The 20,063-nt window shown below is 48.9% G+C and overlaps 1 protein-coding gene and 1 long non-coding RNA gene across 44 annotated transcripts in view; one reads left to right on the forward strand and one right to left on the reverse strand.

Moving 5' to 3' along the window:
- Positions 1-20,063, reverse strand: part of Gramd1b (GRAM domain containing 1B) — a 240,382-nt gene that overhangs the window by 30,086 nt on the left and 190,233 nt on the right. For 23 of the 43 annotated variants that reach the window (NR_151734.1, XM_030244303.1, XM_030244302.1 and 20 more), the window contains 2 exons: positions 10,127-10,337; positions 4,100-4,120 (listed from right to left, as the gene is read on the reverse strand). Coding sequence is in view for 42 of the 43 variants with exons in the window: in XM_030244303.1 (XP_030100163.1) it covers positions 4,100-4,120; positions 10,127-10,337 (232 nt within the window). In the remaining variant the exon portion in view is untranslated. Of the gene's footprint in view, positions 1-4,099; positions 4,121-7,266; positions 7,291-9,344; positions 9,366-10,126; positions 10,338-17,162; positions 17,318-20,063 lie in introns of those variants that run through there. The other 20 variants (XM_030244300.1, XM_017313325.2, XM_017313320.2 and 17 more) reach the window with 3 other exon arrangements.
- On the forward strand, positions 10,154-20,019 carry 1700110K17Rik (RIKEN cDNA 1700110K17 gene). The gene is made up of 3 exons (NR_040728.1): positions 10,154-10,269; positions 18,720-19,177; positions 19,886-20,019. It is a non-coding gene; the product is annotated as an RIKEN cDNA 1700110K17 gene (long non-coding RNA).

Consider the following 20,063-nt stretch of genomic DNA (forward strand, 5'->3'; position numbering starts at 1 on the left):
AATTGCCCTTAGTTAAACATTAACTCTATGGCAAACACTGGGTGCTGGGACCAACTGGTACCCTTTCTCCAGGTTTAGCACAAAGGAGGGGGTGAGAGAGCCTGGTCAGGACGGAAGAGGATTTGGGGTTCAGCACTGACCTCACCTAGCAAGAAACAAGTTAAGATCCACAAAGAAAATCCCAGTGCTCCAGCCAAATGCGGTAGGCAGAAGCCAGGCATGGGTGGGACGAGGAGACAGGAGAAAGGTGACTAAACATGAGGTAGGCATGGGTGCAATGCAGAGGGTGCTGAAGAGGGAGCATTGGGGACGGGGGCGGGGGGAGAGTGAAGTTTAGAGTTGACTGCCATGGGATAGCAGTCAGGAAGATTCTTCAAAGTCATGGGTAAAAATCATAGGTGGGAGACAGATGGGTGTAGAGGAAGAGGACTGTCCTTGGAGGAAATACCAGGCACTGGTGTGTTGTTGCGGCTGCCCCAACACCTGCAACTCCTATAAAGCCTTGTCCTACTGTCCTCTGGCTGATGCTAGGTAGGCTTGCCCTGTCATTCCCAGGATTGGTACCAATCCTTCTCGCCTTCCTTAAAGCCAGCTTTCCTAGCAGGGGACGGTGACAGACAATGTGGGTGCTGTCTCAAGCTAGCGGCTACCCTATTCTAGGCTCTGCCCCTAAGTTGCTATGGAAACATTAACACCCCAGAAGTGAGACATAAGGCGGGAGGGTCTATCTGCCCACCTGGGGCTCAGGAAGACCCATACCTACCGGGAACAGGAAGGATCACATTTAAAAGGCAGATGGTAATCCTTCAAGCTGGAGTCTGACCATCCTCATCTCTGCCTATAGTTCCAAAGCCCTATCGCCTGACCCTGTAAGATCCTGACCACTGGGGCTACACCTTTGTACTCCCAGGCTGGAGGCCCTGTTGAAGAAAATGAGCTTGTCAGCTGTGGGGGTGAAGGGCAAGAAGGGCCCCAAGACAGTTGCACATGACAGGTTTTCATACGCTACCCTAACCCCAATGTTCACCCTCAACAGTCTTGTCCCTATGTCACTTCCCTTCTTGTGACTCAACTCTTCAGGTCAGGCTAATCTGTTATTTTGCAGACAGTTTCCTCTTAGCTAGTCATGGGACAAAGAGTTGCTTTCCTACAGACTGGTGGTGACAGTAGAAACTGGCTTCCTCTTAAATTACACCCAGGGTCCCTGACCAGGTCTTGGGTACTCTCCTACAGTAGTCAGAACTCTGTAGAGCCCTGACTCTAGCCTGCCCCCAGCGCATGGAAGTATAAAGCTTGCATCTATCTAAAGGACTCCTAGTGCCAGGGGTATAACCTGAGGCATCATAGCTGGTGAGCTAACTCATAACAGCGGGAAAGAGATTAGAAAGAGGAACAGGACACCAGGATCCTCTATGGAGGTCAGATTCCAGCCAGCCGGCAGACAGCAATGGAGATGAAAGGTAGGTCTAAGGGAATACAGGTCAAAACAACAAGGGTAGACAACGAGCCTCCCAAAGGAAGCAGTGTAGACGAGGAGGAGGTAGTGCAGAGGGGAGGGGTCAATGGAGCTTTACCTGATAAACACAAGTGTATAAGGCATAGCCACAGCATTCAGAGAAGGTACTTAGCCAACCAGAACCCAGCAAGTAACCCTACCCAACAGGTGGCTCTCGGAGAACCTAGGTCATAGATTCCAGTCCCAGCCAAGGCGACTCGGCCAATGTCCAGGGTAAATGCACTGGCAGGGTCAGAAGGAACCCAAGGGAAACCAAGGTGTTAGACAGAGAGCAACTGACCGACAACACTAATAACTGGGCTCTGGAAAACGGGGAACTGGAGCATCTGTCTCAACAGAAAGGACAGGATGAGTTCATTCAACCAGCCTGCATGGGTACTGTATCCACCCTGCTTCTCCACTATAGCAGTTACTAACCAACAACCTCTATAGGAGCTAACTCTTGCACAAGTGAAACCAGAGCCTATCAGCTATACAACCCTCATGCACACCTCTTAGCACCTGCAGCTATAGTGACTGGAAACTTTCTGGTTTCCCTGTGTCCACCTGTCATTTCTATGTCCTCCTCTGCTTCCGTTCCTTTTTGCTTCCTGCACGAACACCGAGTCTGGTGCGTATATAGCAGAACCATGAAGAGAGTGGGCAGCAGCCAGTACAGGCAGAAAGGAATGTGTCAGTGGTCGTCCCGGAGGACTTTCAGAGGTCTGTCAAGTTCAACTGCAGACAGGCGTCCTTCCTTTTGAATCCTTCAGCCAAGAAGCATGTCTGTCATCAAGCTGAGTGAGTGCTTAGGTTGTCAGAGCATCAGAATCAGGCTGAGGGAGGACAGAGATAGAGAGAGGGGGTAGGGAGCCTTAAAACATGCAGCAATCAGGAAGAAACAGAAAGCTGGCCGGGTGACTGGAAACCAGAGAACAGAGAAGAGCATGAAGAAGGGAGACAGAAATGGAGGGTGGGGGAGGGAGAGAGCAAGGAGCTGAGAACAGTACCGGAACAAAAACAGAGCGAGCAGGCGCAGCCGTGTTAAAAGCCATGCGAGGAGAAAGGAAGCGGTAAGATCAACGTTCATGACAAAGACAATCTGCCTTCTCAAATTTGGATGCTTTAATTGCCCCATAGCACTGAGGCCATGTGGTGTCTGTTTCTCTTTGGTGGCACTAATTCTTGCAATGCCACTTAAGAGGAGATTATTGGTTGGAGAACGCTTAGGTATTTATGACAGCTGGGCCAGGACAGCTCTGAGAGAGAAACAGACAGACAGACAGGCAGGCAGACAGAGTGCCTCTCATCTCTCCAAGATATGAGGTGCTATCAGCCCAAGGAGGCCAGAGGTCAGAAGACCCTTGGTCTGAGTCAGAGAGAAGGAACAGACAGGGGGAGGCAGAGTTCAGCTTCTCTTCCTTCATCATCTTGGTCCTCAATGTCCTCAGATCAACATAGGCCACTTGAGGCGTCCAGTGAGGCTATGGATGGACAATCAATTAAAAACCTCTGAGATATGCTGGCACGGAGCAGTTTGTGGGAAGCCAGAGTGTTAGCTGACAGGTGTCTAACTTTAAGGGACGACTTAATACCATGCTGGAACACACACGTGACCCAAAGGGATCATTTGGACCCACAGCCCCACATGAAACATGAGCCTCCTCTCGAGCCCTCTCTCTGTTCCCTCCAACCCTGTCAGTCCAGCATCCTGACAGCTTCTCCAAGCCTCAGCTCCCACTGGAGCAGAACAGAGGAAGTAAGCATGCGGGAGTGGAAGGGAGGAGTGGTATTCTCAGCACAGACCAGCTTAAAGAAGGGGAGACAAGGGTCTGAAGCCAGGCCACAGTGTGCCTCAGCTGTCCAGTCCTCCTGAAGGTACAGAGCATGTGGCCAGGGCAAGCTGAGGGACTTTAGCCAGACGTTCTTCCAGGAAAGAGTCCAGGGCCATACAGTATGTGACAAGGAGAATGGAGCCCTTGCAGGCACTGCTGACTCCACAAAACACTCTCAGAGTCCAGAGCTGGATAAATAGCCACTAAGGATGACCTAAGAAGGACCCTGCTTTACAGACTAGAAGGCAGCCAAACCTTCAGTAGGAGCATGCTCTGGAGGATACTGCATATCTTTGACACACTCTGTCATATAGCACCGTTTCTTAGCACCAGCTCCTCCACAAGATGTCTTGTCCAGTGATGCTAACTTTAGCCCTAAGTTCATACCTCCTGTCTCACCCTAGCCACAGAATACCGCCTGGCCTTGAAGCAGTCACTCAGTCCTGGCTGCTCCCTACCTTCCTATAGGACATTAGATGAGGAAAAACATGAGGTGAATCATCTCTTCATGTTCCCAGATCAAATCCTCCTCCCCAGGACATACCCGTCCTGCTGTAGAAGAGAACTACTGTGTCTGTTTTGTGGTGAGATGAAGAGGTTGACAAGGGCAAAAACTCCTAAGACCCAAACGGTACTTAACACTTCTTGCAACCAACCCCCCTGCCCATCCCCCCACCCCCAACACACACACACACACACACACACACACACACACACACACACACACATTTTTCTATTACCCAACAAGAACAGAAACAGAACTACTTACATTGTACCAACTCTGGCTTTTCTGTAAAGACAAAAATAAAAGAGAATATAATTAGTTAGGGAAGAGACGATAGAAGTGGTATTCCTTCCCCCTGGGGTGAAGGTAACACAGACAGCGGAGGGTGGGCAGGGAGAAGGAATCCAAATGCAGCTGAATGCTTCCCATGTCGATGCTCAGGAGGGTCCTCCTTTCACAAGACAGCTCCAGAAAGGAGGCCCAGGGAGCAATCCATGCTGGAAGCCCCCACCACAGCTTGGGGCGATTGGAGAGGCAGGCAGTGGCAGCACTAGCTAGCGCTCAACCAGAAGGGAGTCAGAGCCCCATCGCCAGGTCCTACTGATGGGGAGGTGGGATACGTGGTAGGCATCCAAATCCTAGTCCCCCAGTGGGTTTTGACTAGAAGCAGAGTAGACACAGAGCCAAACACAGCCTCTTGCTCCAGATCATCTCCCCTGTCAAAGGCAGGGTAGAATGTTTTGGTGAAGGGGGAAGAAGGGGCTTTCTTAAAAGTCACACTATACTCTCAGCTAGAAGGTGAGCAAATTCCTTCTATCCCAACAACCGACTGACCTAACTAATAGCTAACTAATGGTTGAGGAAGAAAGTGGAATTGTGTCATCTCTAAAGGATTCTTCCAAGCCATGGTGTTATATACAACTTGGTACTCATGAAATCACATTCTGTCGCAGCTCTATGGTTGAGGAATACTCATACTGATCTCCCCATGGGATCTGAAACTTTCTAGTGAAAGAAGGGGAACGGCTTGATTGTGTTGTGTCTGTCTCCAAGCTCTACTCATGAGCATTCTGCCCTGATGTTAGAAACGTTGCCAACGGGTCAAAGCCTCAACGAGATACCAGAGGTATGGAGCCTATACATAGTCAGCCACTTAGAGCTTGTGTCAAAGAGCCAGCTAATAAACGCACAGCTGGGCAACCGCTGTGTCAGCTAGTAAGGTGTGCGTGTGTGCATGTGACAGGATGGAGGCGACTATGAACCAGGGATCTGTGACTGTGACCACAATGATGACCAGATGATCATGTGATCTCCTTCTCATCACCAGCTTCTTCCTTTGAATCAGAAACCTGCCTGACACCTTGACCCTCTACCCTGACAGTCAGCACAGTGGCCAGAGATAGGGCGTGCAAGGGGCACAGGCATGTATATGCTTTTCCCTCGCACAGATTCCACTGGTCGGTCTGACTAAGATAGCAGGCAGCAACACAGGCACTCAGTTACCCTCTGCTAGGAACTCTTTGTGGTCATTCCTCAAAAGGAATGGTGGTTTCATCTAGAAAGCACAGTCTTTTACCACAGTGGCCTCCAGAACTTGAAGACCAAACCCACATAGCCAAGACTATGTCATCATAGAATAGGAATTGCTACCTTATAGGAAAGAATTCTGGGCCAGAACATTCCCACCTAAGTAGTTCAGCTAAGTCTATTCATGCCTGGAAAGGGTGGGGGGAGCGAAAAAGTTATACCTAGCTGGACCGTCATTTCTATAGCTCTTTTTGGGTGTTCACAATGGCAACTGACTCTAGGACCACCAAAATGGGGTTGTGTTAATTTCACATCATGATGAGCACGAGTATACTCTTGCAGCTACCGACCAAGCTATCTATCCACAGTTAGCTTGTACTGCACTAACCCTGAGCAGGCTAGTCACCTGCTTCCCAGCGGAGGAAAATCTCTCTCAACTGAGCCCAAGCACTTTAGTTCTTGGAACTTTTGTATACAACTGTTGGAGGAAAAGGGTCACTGGGAACAGGATCCGTTGTGATCCTCAAACACGGTGCCTGCCCTCTCTCCCCACGTAGACGGAAGTAGATCTTCCCTTTCTCTGCACTGACATGGAGATGCTAGTTCCTTCAGAAACTACTTGACACAAACAGCTTCAGAATCCCAAGACCTTTCGGTTAGGAACACCTGTCCCATCTCTAACTAGCTCTGTGGTACCTTTATAGCTAATATTCATTATCTTATAAAGTGAGGATATAAGAAAGGATGCCCTTTTTTTTCCCTTAATTTTATTTATTTAATATATGAGTGATCTGCTGCATATACATCCCCCTGCCTGAAGAGGGCATCAGATCCCCCTATAGATGGTTGTGAGCCATCATGTGGATGCTGGGAATTGAACTCAGGATCTCTGGAAGAGCAGTCAGTGCTCCTACCCACTGGGCCATCTCGCCAGTCCCGAAAGGATGTCTTAAGTACTAAAAGAAATGAGAAAGGAACCCTGTAGAGTAAGAACTTCGGAGGCTATGCCGCTGACCATATCCCTACACAACTCCTTCTCTGCCAGCACTGAGGCACCTCAGAGACATATACACTTACATGTTCGGTGAGATTACATTAGCCCTCAAGAATACCCAGCAGGAAGGAGTTTCTAACCTTTGACCTGCCTTTCTGGGCTGAGTGTTAAAGGGACCTCCTGTGAAGGAGGTTCTCAGAGAGGCTTAAGGCCCAAGAGGGTGACAGAGGCACAGACAGACAGATCAGAGACTGCCTACCATTGTAAATTCATTGCTATGCCCCTACCTGGAGGAGAGGGCTAGAGCTCAAGAAGGCACAGAACTAGGGAGCCTGTATCAGATGGGTAAGGGAGTGGGGTGAAAGCACAGAGCTGTTAAGAAGCAGGATGGAGGGTTGGTGAGACGGCTCAGTGGTTAAGAGCACTGACTACTCTTCCAAAGGTCCTGAGTTCAAATCCCAGCAACCACATGGTGGCTGACAACCATCCGTAACAAGATCTGATGCCCTCTTCTGGTGTGTCTGAAGACAGCTACATTGTACTTACATATAGTAAATAAATAAATCTTTAAAAAAAAAAAAGAAGCAGGATGGAGCTGGAGGAGGAGAAGGGCCTGGAGGACTTGTTTTGGGTCTCTGTGGCCTTTTCTACAAGGAATCAGACAAGTGAGAACCAGACAGAATGCAAGGCTCCTAGAAACATACCCAGACTACCTTAGAGCAGTTTCCAGCCCTCGCATCGAAAAGCATCTCCTAGAACAAAGGCTTGAGGTGTCTGGAAAGCGAGCTGATGAGGGGGAAGGGGGAAGGGGGAAAGGGGAAGGGAGACTGGGACCAGGAGCTCTACATTAAGCATAAACTGGAGCCGGGAGGCAAAAAAAAAATCAAAACAAAACAAAACAATGTCTTACTTTGATCAGATTAAGTCTGTCATACTGGAAAAAAAAACCACAAAAATTAGAATTCAAACAAACAAATAAACAAACGAACAAAAAGGTGAAAGGTCACAGCACCGGGCACCGCCAAGCACCAACAGAGAGCTAAGCTGCGCGGCAGAAGCCAAGCACTGAGTGGCCCTATCTACTTGGCAGGCCTGCAAGGGCAGAGAGCAAGCAGCTCTCCGGAGCTGGAGGGGGCAGGAAAGCATGTCCTGGCTCCCCCTAGTGGCCACAGGCCATCACTACTGAGTGCAGCTTGACTGTGGCCCAAATGCACTGGTTTCTGGGAGTGACGGTCAGCCCTGAGGTCTGTAGCTCCCTACTCTAAGCGGGGAGAAAGAATCAGCCTCTACCCCTGAAACTGTGATGAGGAAGGTGAAGCCTTAATGATTTCCTGTCCCTAACAAACAAAAAAATGGAGGTCAGCAAGGGGGGGGGGGGAGACACCGTGAAGCCTCTTTGCAGGAGGTGGTTATGGGTGGCCCAGCTATAGTTGTAGTGAGAACAGTTCTAGCTCACAGAGCTTCCACGCAGCTCTACCTGGCCACCTTGAAAGGATGCGCCTAGGGGAAGCAGGTTTAGACGCTTTGGCCGTACCCCTGCAGCACCTGCGTGCAGTCCAGTCACGGGGCCCTGCATTGAACCCTTTTCCCATGGTGACTCTGGTGTAGATCCTCTGCGGTCTACGTGTCTTACACTCGCATGTTCCAGGGTGACTACGGTGGATCCCCAGTGCAGTTGTGCAATGTGGTCCTTCCTTGTCAGGCTGTCAGTAAGCACGGTGCTGCTCCTGGAATGAGCTAGGCTTGGAGGAAAGAGCTGCACACTTCACCTGAGGACGGGAAAGACTAAAGACTCAGCAGCTGTGGTGAGGAGGAGTAACCTGGTACCCACATCCAAGCTGGGTTCTCCTTCTCCCAGATGAGCCTGGAGCCTTCTGGTACACACTTCAACTAAGGCAGAGGGGCGGGCACTGGCGTAGCGACAAAAGGTCTTGTACAACTCCTGTCCCCAGCTATCAGGCATGCCGGAACCTGCCCAGCCTCCTACACCCACAGAGGACTCCCACTGGCTTCCTCACTCCAGGCTGCCGCCCCCCACCCCCCACTGGCAATAGGCACATAAAATACTGAGAGTCACAGGTCTGCCTCTGAAGGGCACAGTGGGAAGGCTTGGCTGTGGAGCTTCTTGTTCTTGCATCCATTGGAAGTGGATAGTGGTGTGCCACCGTCCTCCCTGAGGACACTCACAGACCCTGTTGTAAGTTGTCTCTCTGACTGAAGTTGGCACTTCTTCCCAACAATCGACTTCCTGGGCCCTACTGCCTTGCGACCAACTGCTCACCACTGAGCTCACCACTGGAGATCCGAGGGCCCTGGGTAGAGGCTGGCACGTCTCCCTCCCTAGAGCCTGGTGGGTACTGTCAGTCATCACCCTCCAAGGTTCTGGTACTGTACCTTCTTTAATCAAAACCCAGGTCTCTAAGCACACTGTGAATGAGTACCAGAGCGGTACAAGCAAGTCGCAGCGGGTGCCCTGCCAGGTAGCTCTCAGGGGTGGAGGAAAAGATGAACTAGGCAGATCTCATCAAGGTCTTTCCTCACTTCTGCCAGGGAGGCCACCGTTACCCATCCAAGGGTCACATGAAACAACAGAGTGACTGAGTGGAGGCTCCACGCCCACAGGGACGGAACTACCTCCTGCAGGACTCTGCGTTTTACAAAGTGCCACGCAAGGAGGGAGACACATTCCCACTAGTGGTAGTGTTTGAGAAGCAGGCAGACTCGGGAAGGGGATGGGGTGCAGGTGGAGTGGGGTGGGAGGTGGAGTCTTTTCTCTGTTGTCAGGTGCAGTGGGCGTGGTCCCTCAGTGACTTCCAAGCCAGCCTGCCAAGGGGTGGGGGTGGGGAACAGTGGGTTCAGCCCTTCTGGGAAAGGGACCAAGCAGGACATATGGGCAGAATTGGCAGGGGTAGAAGGAGGGATGCTGAGCACTACAGACAATTCAATACTAGAGGGGAGATTAAAAGACAGAGACAAAAGATGGCTTACTTTTGAGAGGCGCTTGTGAGACTAAGACCATGCATGCAAAGGTGTTTGGAAAACAGTGGGGAGAAGAGGAAGAACAAGAAATCAAAAGACAAGTTCAAGTGGGGTTTCTCCCAAGCCTCCCGAGGGGTCCCCTTTCTCAAGCCCTGCGACTCCCGTTGGTTTAGGAGCACCTGAGTAGAGGCACCTCTTGATTGCCAGAGGCCTGGGGATCGAAGGAGAACTCTGGGGAACCTTAACCATGTGAGGGAGGCCTCTATGCTAATCCTTGGATCAGGAGCCCAAGACAAGCTTGAGAGGGAAGGAAAAGTCCTGTGACTATCCTCTCTGCAAGATGAGTAGGGCATGGGCTGGGACAAAGGTAAGGCGGGGTGATGGCCAAGGAGGAGGTTAAAAATAGCCCTCCGGAAGCTTCCCTGAACTCGCTCTTCCTGGCAATACACTTGTCCCAAATAACGTTCCTTTGCCAGTTCAAAGGGCCAAATTTAACGAAGGATTATAAAGGCGACACCTCCTGCTCACCAGAGCTTCCTCCATATCTCAAGGGTCTTGAAGTTCCTTAGATGCTTACCGAGAGATGGGGAGCGGGGTGGAGAAGGGGCGCATGACTCGGGACCCTCCCTGAATGATTAACCAGGAATCAATTCATCAAGAGTCTCCCCTGCTGACGCTGACCTGTCCTGACTTCATCACATAGACACGGGGCTGTTCGGTCACATGAGTACCCAGTAGCTTCCTGCGACCAGCTAACAAAGGCTGCCAAGTCCCCAGCATCGTCTGCTCACCTTGGAATTTTTACCACCGCTCCGACCAGACTGTGAGGAGCAACTGCGTTGCACACCCTGCTCCGGGGTGGACGGGGACTTGTCCGAGGAGTGATCTGAGCCCTTCTCCACCATGGTGTCTCCGTCCTGGTTCTGTGGTGTTGGTGAGCGGGACCGCTTCCGGAGGATGGGAGAGCAGGCTGGCGTGCTGCGGTTGGAGTTACTGGCAGTGCTGCAGGGGCAGATGGAGACGGGGAATGAGATGGAGAGGGAAGAGGAAGGAAGGAAGGAAGGCTGTGAGTGACGGTCGGCCACAGACCCATGCAAAGGAGCCAGCTCAGGGAGCCCAGGCAACAGGCTGAGGAGACAACCCAGCTAGGGACTTGCTGCACTGTAATGCTGCTACTGACCAGCAGGGGGCAGTAGTGCCGGTGTGAAAAGGGAACTGGGACTAGAAACAAGCAGTCAAGTATTTAAATATTCACCCATCCAATCCTGTTTGAGCTTTAACTACATGTAGAAAGCTATTAGGGAAGATGATTTAGACCCTGAAAGAATCTCTCAATGCCACCAGTTCATTTTATACATGCTTTGTTTCAACACTTGCCCATAGTGACAACAACTCCGCTTTTCAAAGCATTCACATATATATTATTTCATAGGCATGTCTTTTACAAATTACGACGTTATTTTATCTTGCATGTATGTGTGCAGGCATGCATGTACCATGGGCATGCCTGTGGATGTCAGAGGGCAACTTGCCAGAGTCTGTTTCCTCCTTCCACAGTGTGAGTCCTGCAGAATGAACTCAGGCCACACTGGCTTGGCCATCTCGCTGGCACAGGTACCATGTGCCAGGACATTCAGTTGAGTTAATAACGGCCACTATCCTTCCATTTCATTTAAAAGATGAAGCTAAATGCCAGATAGAGAGGAGAAAGTGACCCAGGGCTAGCCTCAGAGTTTGCTACAGATGTAAGTCACTCATAGCAGCCTGGTAAGTTATGTTGCTGGTCTACGGGGGGGGGGGGGGGTTGTTCTCATACCTCCTACCCAAAATTCACCTCTAAAAAGTTCCTTGTACTTCCCATGGCACTAAATCCAGTTATACCGAGGCATTCAATCTGTTAATACAGTAAAGACCGAAACTTAGCTTGTGTTTTCAATAGAATAGAAGAGGTGAAGAGAAAAGGGTGGAGAGGAAAGAATGAACTCAGTTTGTTCTGTTTTCAGAGAACAGAGAAATCAAAGAGCTGGGCAGGGAGGGAAGAATCCTCAGAAAGAGACAGTGGAAATGGGAAGGGACATCCTGGGAGATTACATGGCCCCAGACCAAGGTGACAGGAGGGGCAGGATCCTGCCCACCTGCTCAGGAGCCAGACTAACTCAGGAAGCCTTTGTGCCATACCACATTCTGGCCTTGCCTCGGGACAGTGACATTTACATGAAGATCTAGCTGTAACCTCAGATGCTCCATGGAGACATTTGTAAAGAGTACCATGCCCTACCGCCTGGATAAACTCAATACAGAGAGAGCATCCAGCAGCCCATCCAGTATCATTGGGGAGGGGGAAGAGGTAGAGTGTGAATCTGTATGGAGTGGGGCCGGGAGCTCTGCACATGACCTCCACTATGTGTACATGCACAGATGCACATACCACGCCGCACACGTGGGGATTAGAGGACAGCTTTAGGGAGGTAGTTCTCTCCTTCCACCATGTGGGTCCCAGGGATCGAACTCTGGTCGATCCCTGGGACCCACATGGTGGAAGCTTGGGAGCAAGCACCTCTGCCCATTGAGCCATCTCTCTCTGCTCCACTGGATCTTCTCAGGCTGCCCAAACTGGAATTTAGTTCTCCAATGTGTTCTTCACCTCTGTGCCCACTCTTGCATCTGTCACTGAGTGAGTCCCCTCTGCCACCAGCCCTGCTCACAGAGACCTCTGCCTATTCCTTGCCCTTCTCCAAAGGCACCGTCATTGCTCAGAAGTGGTATCTGCCATTTCAGCCTACTCCATCCTACTCATTCTGTTTCCATAAGGCTCATTATTCCACCCTTCCCTTCCTGTCGTAGGGTCCTCCCTCAGGTTCTCAAGGTGTCTTGCCTGGACTTGTCCAATAGCCTTAGCTATGATTTCAGTGGGAAAAAAACCCGCCCAGAATAATGGGTCACCAACCCCCCCATGCTTGGCCTCCACTCCAATCCTCTTCTATACTAGAAGAAATCCCTGTAACCATAGTTCTGCACCTTGGCAGAGTCATTAATAGCCTTGCTACACTGCTAAACCTATTAAAAGATCAGCCATTGTCCTGTAGATTTGGACACGCTGCTAAGCAAATAAAACCAGTTCCTATGCATTTTATGTAGTGACTTAACCTTTCTAACTCCATGGCTTGCCCTTAACTTGATCCTACAAGCAGTATTAAAAAGAATTGCTGTTATATTTGGTGATGGGGCACTGTAGAGAGGATCAATATTGATCAGTCAACAGATAAGCCCTCTGACCTGAATTCAGCAAGAGTCCTGTAACCCTTGGCCTGTGAGAAACCCAAGCAAGAGAAGGGGGTCTGGTCAAGGTGATATGACTGTGTCACATGGCACAATGTTAAACATCCATGTTCACATAGGTGAATAAGAAAGGATCCTTGTGCTTAGTACATTTATCATGAGGCAGAGCCAGACATGACCTGTCATTGGAATATAAGCTACAGGTAGACAGGTGGTGTGAGTCAAAAAGCAGATGAAGGGGAAAAGGGAGAGAGAAGAAGAAAGAAGGAAAGCAAGAAAGGAAGGAAGGAAAGGAAGAGGAAGGAGGGAGGGGAAGGAGGGAGGGAGAGCAGGTGAAAGTGAGAGAAAGGGGGAGAGAGAGAGAGAGAGAGACAGAGAGACGAAAAGCTTTACTTGAAGAATTGGGTTCAGAAAATGTAGCCAGGTAAAGGCATGAAAGTCAAAGAAGGAGAGAGAGAGAGAGCGAGAGAGAGAGCACAAAAGCAGCATGAACAGAACAGAATGAAAGCCTTAAACAGAACAGCATGGAAAACTCGGAGAGTGAGAAGAAGCTACAGGAGAAACCATTTTGAACCGAAGTGCAAAGGATTCCTACAACCCTCCAGTCTCCCTAACAATAGGCGCACTAAGACCCTGATGACGACCCTATGCCAGGAAGATATTCACTCGTTCCCATCTCACCCACATAAGCCTGGCAACAAAGACTGGTTCACTCCTGTCCCAGGAAATAAAATGAGACTCCTGTCTCAAAAATAAAAGCGTGTCCTTGAGCCTACCCTCAGGGTCTCGCACTAAGCTGGTAAGAGCCCACTTCTTAGACTCAGGTCTGGAGGACATCCTTGAGCAATGGGGAAATGCAGCTGGGGACAAAGGTTTTCTTTCTACCAAGTGACTCTCTTCACAAGCTCCCCAACCTGCACCTCACACACCCTGGCAGCTGCGCCACTTTTCTTGGCTTCCCTTCCCTCTCCTTAGTCCTAGTGAGGTCCCTCGGGCACAGGCAGACCTTGTCAGAGTGCCAGGCTCCCTGATCAGCCACCCGTGCATTTTTTTTTCAGAACTCTGAGCGGAGCACAATGGTCAGCTGGTGTTCTTTATTCAAGTTTATGTGTTTGTCTTTATGAAAGATTGTTTCTGCCCCAGATACTGCAAAATATATACCTGCCACTCTGGGTGCCCTGTGTCCTCCACCTGCTTGCATTGCAGCCTCTGTCCTTGCAATCTTCTGGTCCCATCAGCACCACAACCTTAGTTCATTCCTGGTCTGATTCCCAAACCCAGTCCTGTGGAGCCCTTAATGACGGTGTGCACGGCTACAATACTCTCAGTGTCAAGGAGCACTGGTAACTTTTAAAACATGACTCTCCGATCTATTCCAGGGCACTGCCATCTGGAGAGCACTGAACTTAAAATCTGGGCATTGTATCTCAAAGCAGTAGGGGAGGGTAAATTTGCCAATGTATCATGTGAGCAATTCCAGCTTGAAGGCCCTTTTAAGCCATTTGCTTTCTGTGTTACCTTGGTTCCTGAGTCTTTATTTTTCTCATTTGAAAAAATTTAGCATAATGTCCAACGAATAACCAGCCCCAATAAATAGCTGAGTCACAAAAATGATGGATTCTAAACTCCCTTGGCCTCTTTCCTCAATCCCTTGGGCCTACTGGGGTAAGTGTAAAAGATGTAAATGTCTCTGGACATGACTCATGGAGGATGGGGGTGGGGTGGCTGCAACACAAAGTGTGGTATTAAAAGCACAGGGTCCCAGTCTTGGCCCCATACCATCTCCAGCTGATTTCCAGGGCATCATTTTCAGAATCTGCATCTTAAATAAGTACCACTCAAAAGCTCCAAAACCACTATGCCCAAAAAAGTATCCTTTGAAGGATGGAAAAATAATTAATATATCTATACATCCTTGGTTACAGAGTCTTCTTTATAATGCCACAGGTAGGCAGACTCACTGGAACGGTAAAAAAAAAATACTTTGAACTCATTAGATGACCTGCTAGTATAGAGAGCTGAAGTAGATCTGATGGAGCATAGGCAGGGGGCTGTGGTAGAGGAAAGCAGGACCCAGTGGGGTGTTCCTGGTTTGTGGTCCTCTGCTAATTATCACTAGCATGCACAGGCACCTCACCCTGTCATCTGGCAAAAGCTGACTCTTGTACTGATCGACATATGACCCATCTCAGTGCTGGTCTAAAGTCTCATTGATAATCCTCCTTTGTTCTTCGTGCATCCGATGCAATTATCCGTGTAAATTAGCCGCCCTTCCTTGAGTTCACTCATAGCCTATGTTCATGTGTCTGAGATAGGACACAGGTATGTGTACGGAACACTTTGCAAAGAATTTACATGCTGCCTGCGAATGCCTCCATCAGTACACCAGTCTCAAACTCAGAGTCTATAGAGGACTAATGACAGTGGTTAGTCTTCCTCATGGTCTTGCTTGTCTACTAAGAGTTTCTGAATTTAGTGTATGCGCCCACTAAAAACCACAGCACAGTATGTGGGAATGGCAGATCCACTAGGACTTCATAGGCCTCAATCACAAATCCCAGCTAGGTGCCTAGTTCCCCTGCCATAGCCTGCCTAAAGAAGAATCAATCACTACTTTTAAAAATTATCCTTCCCCAGTCAATACAAAGACACACACCTTGGGAATTTTGCAGCAACATACAGCTTTTGGGATGCAGGATGAGGTTGAAGTGGAAAAGATGGAAAACGTACTGTTGTCTTTATGCAAAGAGTTCCCTGCAGTCACGGATGGAACCTGTTCTCTGAACAGCTAAAACCTGAAGTCTAATCCTGGAAGAATTCTACCCTCGAGTCAGTTTTGTCCAGGAAAGAATGCCCAATTACATCTTGTGGAGCAGCTGACTATACACCTCTGTGGGTTCAGGGTACTTCCAGGAATCAGCTGCCTTCACCTATTGGTTCCTCTTTCCTAGTCTTTAGAATCCAAGGAGCATGGCCTCCATTGGTAAAGTGCCCACCACACATCCACGAGGACCCTAAGTTCTATCACTCACAAGCTTGATATGGCAACATGTTCCTGTTACCCCAGTCCTGAGAGGAAGGTTCCTTGGACTGGCTGTTCAGCCCGTCTAGCCAAGTTAGGGCACTCCTGGTTCAGTGAGAGATCTTATCTCAAAAAAAAGGTAGAAAATGATCCAAGAGAACATCTGATATTGACCTCTGGAATTTATGTGCACCTGTGCACAGGAAGATACACGCCCACCACCATAGAGCAAAACGGAAAACATAATAATACAAGGGATACTTAAAGCTGCTTTTCAAAAAAAAATATCTTAATAAAGTAATGACACAGCCCGTTAAACACTCGCTGCCAGGTGGCCACCAGACCACCTAGCCTTCTTCCCACTGGGTACATACTTGCTGGAGAAGTCTTAGCAAGTCTTAGTGACTGTAGTTGATGAATTAACTGAGTAAGTGACACATTGGCACGGTCCATGTAAAGTCTTGGGCCAAAGAGAGAAAAGCAGCACTTCAGTTACCCTGACGCAGTAATGGGGAAACAGAGAGCTGGTCAGGGCAAAGGCCTTTCCGCACTCAAGCCAAGGAGAAGGACCCTTCTTCACAATGGCTGAAGCCTCCATCTACCCCAGTCCCCACTGCCTGGCCTTCTTGCAGCTTGTTGAGCCCAGAGTTTGGAATTCAAACCAGGAACAGACATGACAAACGCTAGTTTTCATTTCCATGGAGACCAGAGCCTGCAATGGAACCGGGGCTCCACGCCTGAAATGCCAAAACAGCCTGACCCACTTTTCCCCCTCTTCCTACAAAAAAAAACAAAAGTTTGTTTGGGTCCTTCCAGGGCAGGGGAAAAGCCAGCGCTGCTGCTATCTCTGTAGATAATTCAAAGAGAAACAAATTATCGTCTCCATGGCTAACACTGGGTACGCTACAGAGCCAGTCAGGAGTCAGACAGCTGCTCGCACAGGCACCGACTACACTGCCAATCCACACTGCCTCCTAGTCCGTGCTTCCTGGGAAGAAAGACTTGTATCCTCCAAGGCCTGTACCCAGAGGGCATGGAGCTGCTTTCCCCATTTCATCTTGTATCTCTGGATCCCTGTGTTTTTCCAGTCTCCCTGGACCATTCTCTTCCTCAAACCCAAGTTCACCTCCACCTGAGGGTTCCTGCTCGGCCTCTGTTCTCCTCGGTTAAAGTTTCACATATTGTTTTTTTTTTTCCTCCACGATTGCACCAAAAGTCAAGTGCTGCCTCTGTGCAGCAGCTTCCTGAAGGACCACTCTTCTGAATGACTTTGCTATCCCCCCACACCCATCACTCCATGGCTCCATTATCTTTCCTAACCTTACGGGAGCTGAATAGTCAGGCTTTTGTGGTTTCACTTTTTCTCACTATAATGAACACTCTTGGGGGGGGGTGTCTCATCTCTGGAGAAGTTCCCCCCAGTGCCTCTGTGGGAACAACTGCCACCTGCTGGGATTACACGCATGCCCCAAGTGACTCTGGAGTCACTTAGTCTGCTACCCACTCTAGCACTATCTTAGACATACCTTTGTGAAGCTGGCCAAGTCGGCCTTCCTTATATCTCCAGCTCGTAGTCTTTATGCCAACTTCTGAGTTGATAAAAACTGAAATATGACATCACTTCCAAACTCCTGGCTGGCCTTGCCATTTTGTCTAGACATCAGAGTATCTGGGGTTAAAATTCTGAGCTTTCTGGTGCCCCCGGCAAATCTTTCTGTGAACCTGTGTTCCTTATCTGTGCTCCTTGTCTGCCTTACCTGAAAGAGAGTCTTAAAAGGAATAAACCTGCACAGGGTCCTGTAATTGCCCATGGAGTGAAAGGGGTTTAAACTTTAAAGCAAATTCCCAGTGAAGAAACTAGATCTTATTCCTAAACCCTGCACCTTCTGTGTGGCAGAGGCAAAAAGGAAAATACAGTACTATATTGGCTTCCTAAAAAAAATAAGTAAATAAAGCATGAGATATTAAAATCACATGAGATATTAAAATCACAGACAGAACCTGCTAATGTGCTGCCATCTCGTCCACCCAAGAGTGTTCTCAACAGAGCAACAATGTTGGGGATCCAGTTCTGCTGAGCTGGCTGCATGATCTCTAACAACTTAGTTTGGAAAGGGCCTTACTGGTCACACTTCCTGAGGTCCCAAACAGCCTGGGGTCCACTGCATGGGAATTTCAATAATGAGACAATGCAGGCAGGTACTGGTGTCCCTTAAAAAGACCTTATCAATGATCATTCTCTTCTCTCTCTCTCTCTCTCTCTCTCTCTCTCTCTCTCTCTTCCTGCCCCCTCCCACTGGGCAGTGGATAGGTCATGGTTCTTTGTATCCATATACATTAAACATGACACTGGACACAGAACAGGGACTTAACAGTTTTTAAACTTGGCTCTAGCAGTCTTTGGCAAATCTAAGTACAACTCTACCCCAAAACATTTCAGAATCTTCAAGGCTCAGGAATACGGGACCTTGTCAAAGCAGATGCTAATCTATCTCAGGAAGCCCCTCGGAAAAGATTTTCAGTCCACTTGGGAGACCACCAGCTAGGCAAATAAGGCAAGGAGGAGTTCAACTGAATAGAATTTCCAGCTCCTGAGTTTGTTCATCATAAGCCCCTCCCCCAGCCTCAGCAAAATAAAAATGGCTCAGGGCTAGGGTGAGGGGAAGAGAGCTCACCTTGGTAATGTGCCTGCCTCACAAATATGAGGATGAGATTTTGACTTCGCATCTGGGGAAGCAGCAGGAGGAGGATTTCTAGAGCTAGATGGCTAGCTAAGCTAGCCTAGTGGCTGGATTCTAGGCCCATGAAAGACCCTGACTCATGAAGATAGTTGGCATCCCCGAAGATGACACCAGAGAGGTTTCCCTCTGGACTCCACATACACTCAAGCATGTATGTGTTTCAACCCACCCCATCCTACGGCATTCATCAGTGAAAACATGTTCCATGACAGACCATGTCTTGACACAGCATCTCTAAGGAATGTCTAATCTGGAGGATGAGACAGATGTGTAATTAACTAATGCCATGTAACAGAAACTAATTGGATTTAATGGAAACCTCTCTCTCTCTCTTTACCATAGGTTAAGGCAACTGAGCTCAAGAACCAAAGAACAGCACAGCAGAAATTAGATGGCCTTTCTGACTCAGTCCCTCCCCTGTGTATGATCTCATGGTGAACCCCTCCACGCTGAACTTCACATTTGTTAGAGGAAAATGAGCATATTCTCTTCACCCCCCCCCCACCAGGATATGAGAAGGAGGGTGGGAAAGAACACATGGCGAAGCACTGAAAGACTGATCATCCCTGGGACAGAAGGGCTCAGATCTGCACTAGGGGAAGCGTGCAGACACAAGACACAGGCAGTCTGAGCCCACAACCAGCTCAGCATCGTTGCTTTCTCTGTGGTCAGGACTACACCCACACAGGCAGCAGAGATTGCCATAGGACTATGTGAGATGGAAGATCCTCTATGGGCAGGGTGGATGCGCACAGAAGAACAGCAGCCCGGCCATTTCTCTCACAGTTCTGACCTCGTTGGTAAAGCCACCTGCCAACCCTTTGTTGACCCCTCATATTCAAATGCAGCTTTCATTTATTTTCTATCACTGGCTGTGAAATTACGAAGGCCTGAGTTCAAATACACAGCACACACATAACAAGCCAGACATGGATGCATATACCTGTCACCTCATTATTGGTGTCCTGACGTGGGTGCAGCCCAGGAGCTGGCTGCTCCAGCTTAGTGGACCTACCTTGAAACGATACACTTCTGGCTCAGTGAGAGACCCTGTCTCAAAAAAATAAGGTGGTGGATAATAGAAGAAAACCCCCCAAAATCTTCATCTGGTCTCCCATGCACATACCCATGCACGAAAGCATGTGCATGCGTGTGTGCACACACAGAGGCACATATATACTTTATATAAAGCCATTATGCTAAAGTCACGGGCATTTAGAATAATGAGGACTATCAGAGGGAGAAATCTGTCTGCCCGATTTAAACTATATTCAAGGAAAAAACAAACCCAGAGCTTTCTTGTTAGTTTGTTAGTCCATTTGTTTGTGTGTTTGAGACAGAGCCTCACTATGTAACCTTGGCTACTCACTGTGCAGGCCAGGCCAGGCTCAGACTCCTAGAGATCCGCCTGCCTCTGCTTCCCAAGTACTAGGATTTAAGGTGTACCCAGCCACACCCAGAATTTTTTAAAGTACATTACAATTAATACCATTTTCTTTCTTTTACAGCTCTTAAGGACAAGGTCAGGTCCTGGGCTGGCTGCAACTTCTCCATTCCTCACCTCCTTTACCGAAAGTGAAACGTGTTTCCTCAAACTTCTTCTCAGATATTAAAGCGCACCGTCCCTCTCTCCAACAACTAACTGTCCATACAAATTTCACTTAGGTGTTGTCTTGTATTTGCAGG

This window comes from Mus musculus, chromosome 9 (assembly GCF_000001635.26).
Source record: "Mus musculus strain C57BL/6J chromosome 9, GRCm38.p6 C57BL/6J".
NCBI lineage: Eukaryota > Metazoa > Chordata > Mammalia > Rodentia > Muridae > Mus > Mus musculus.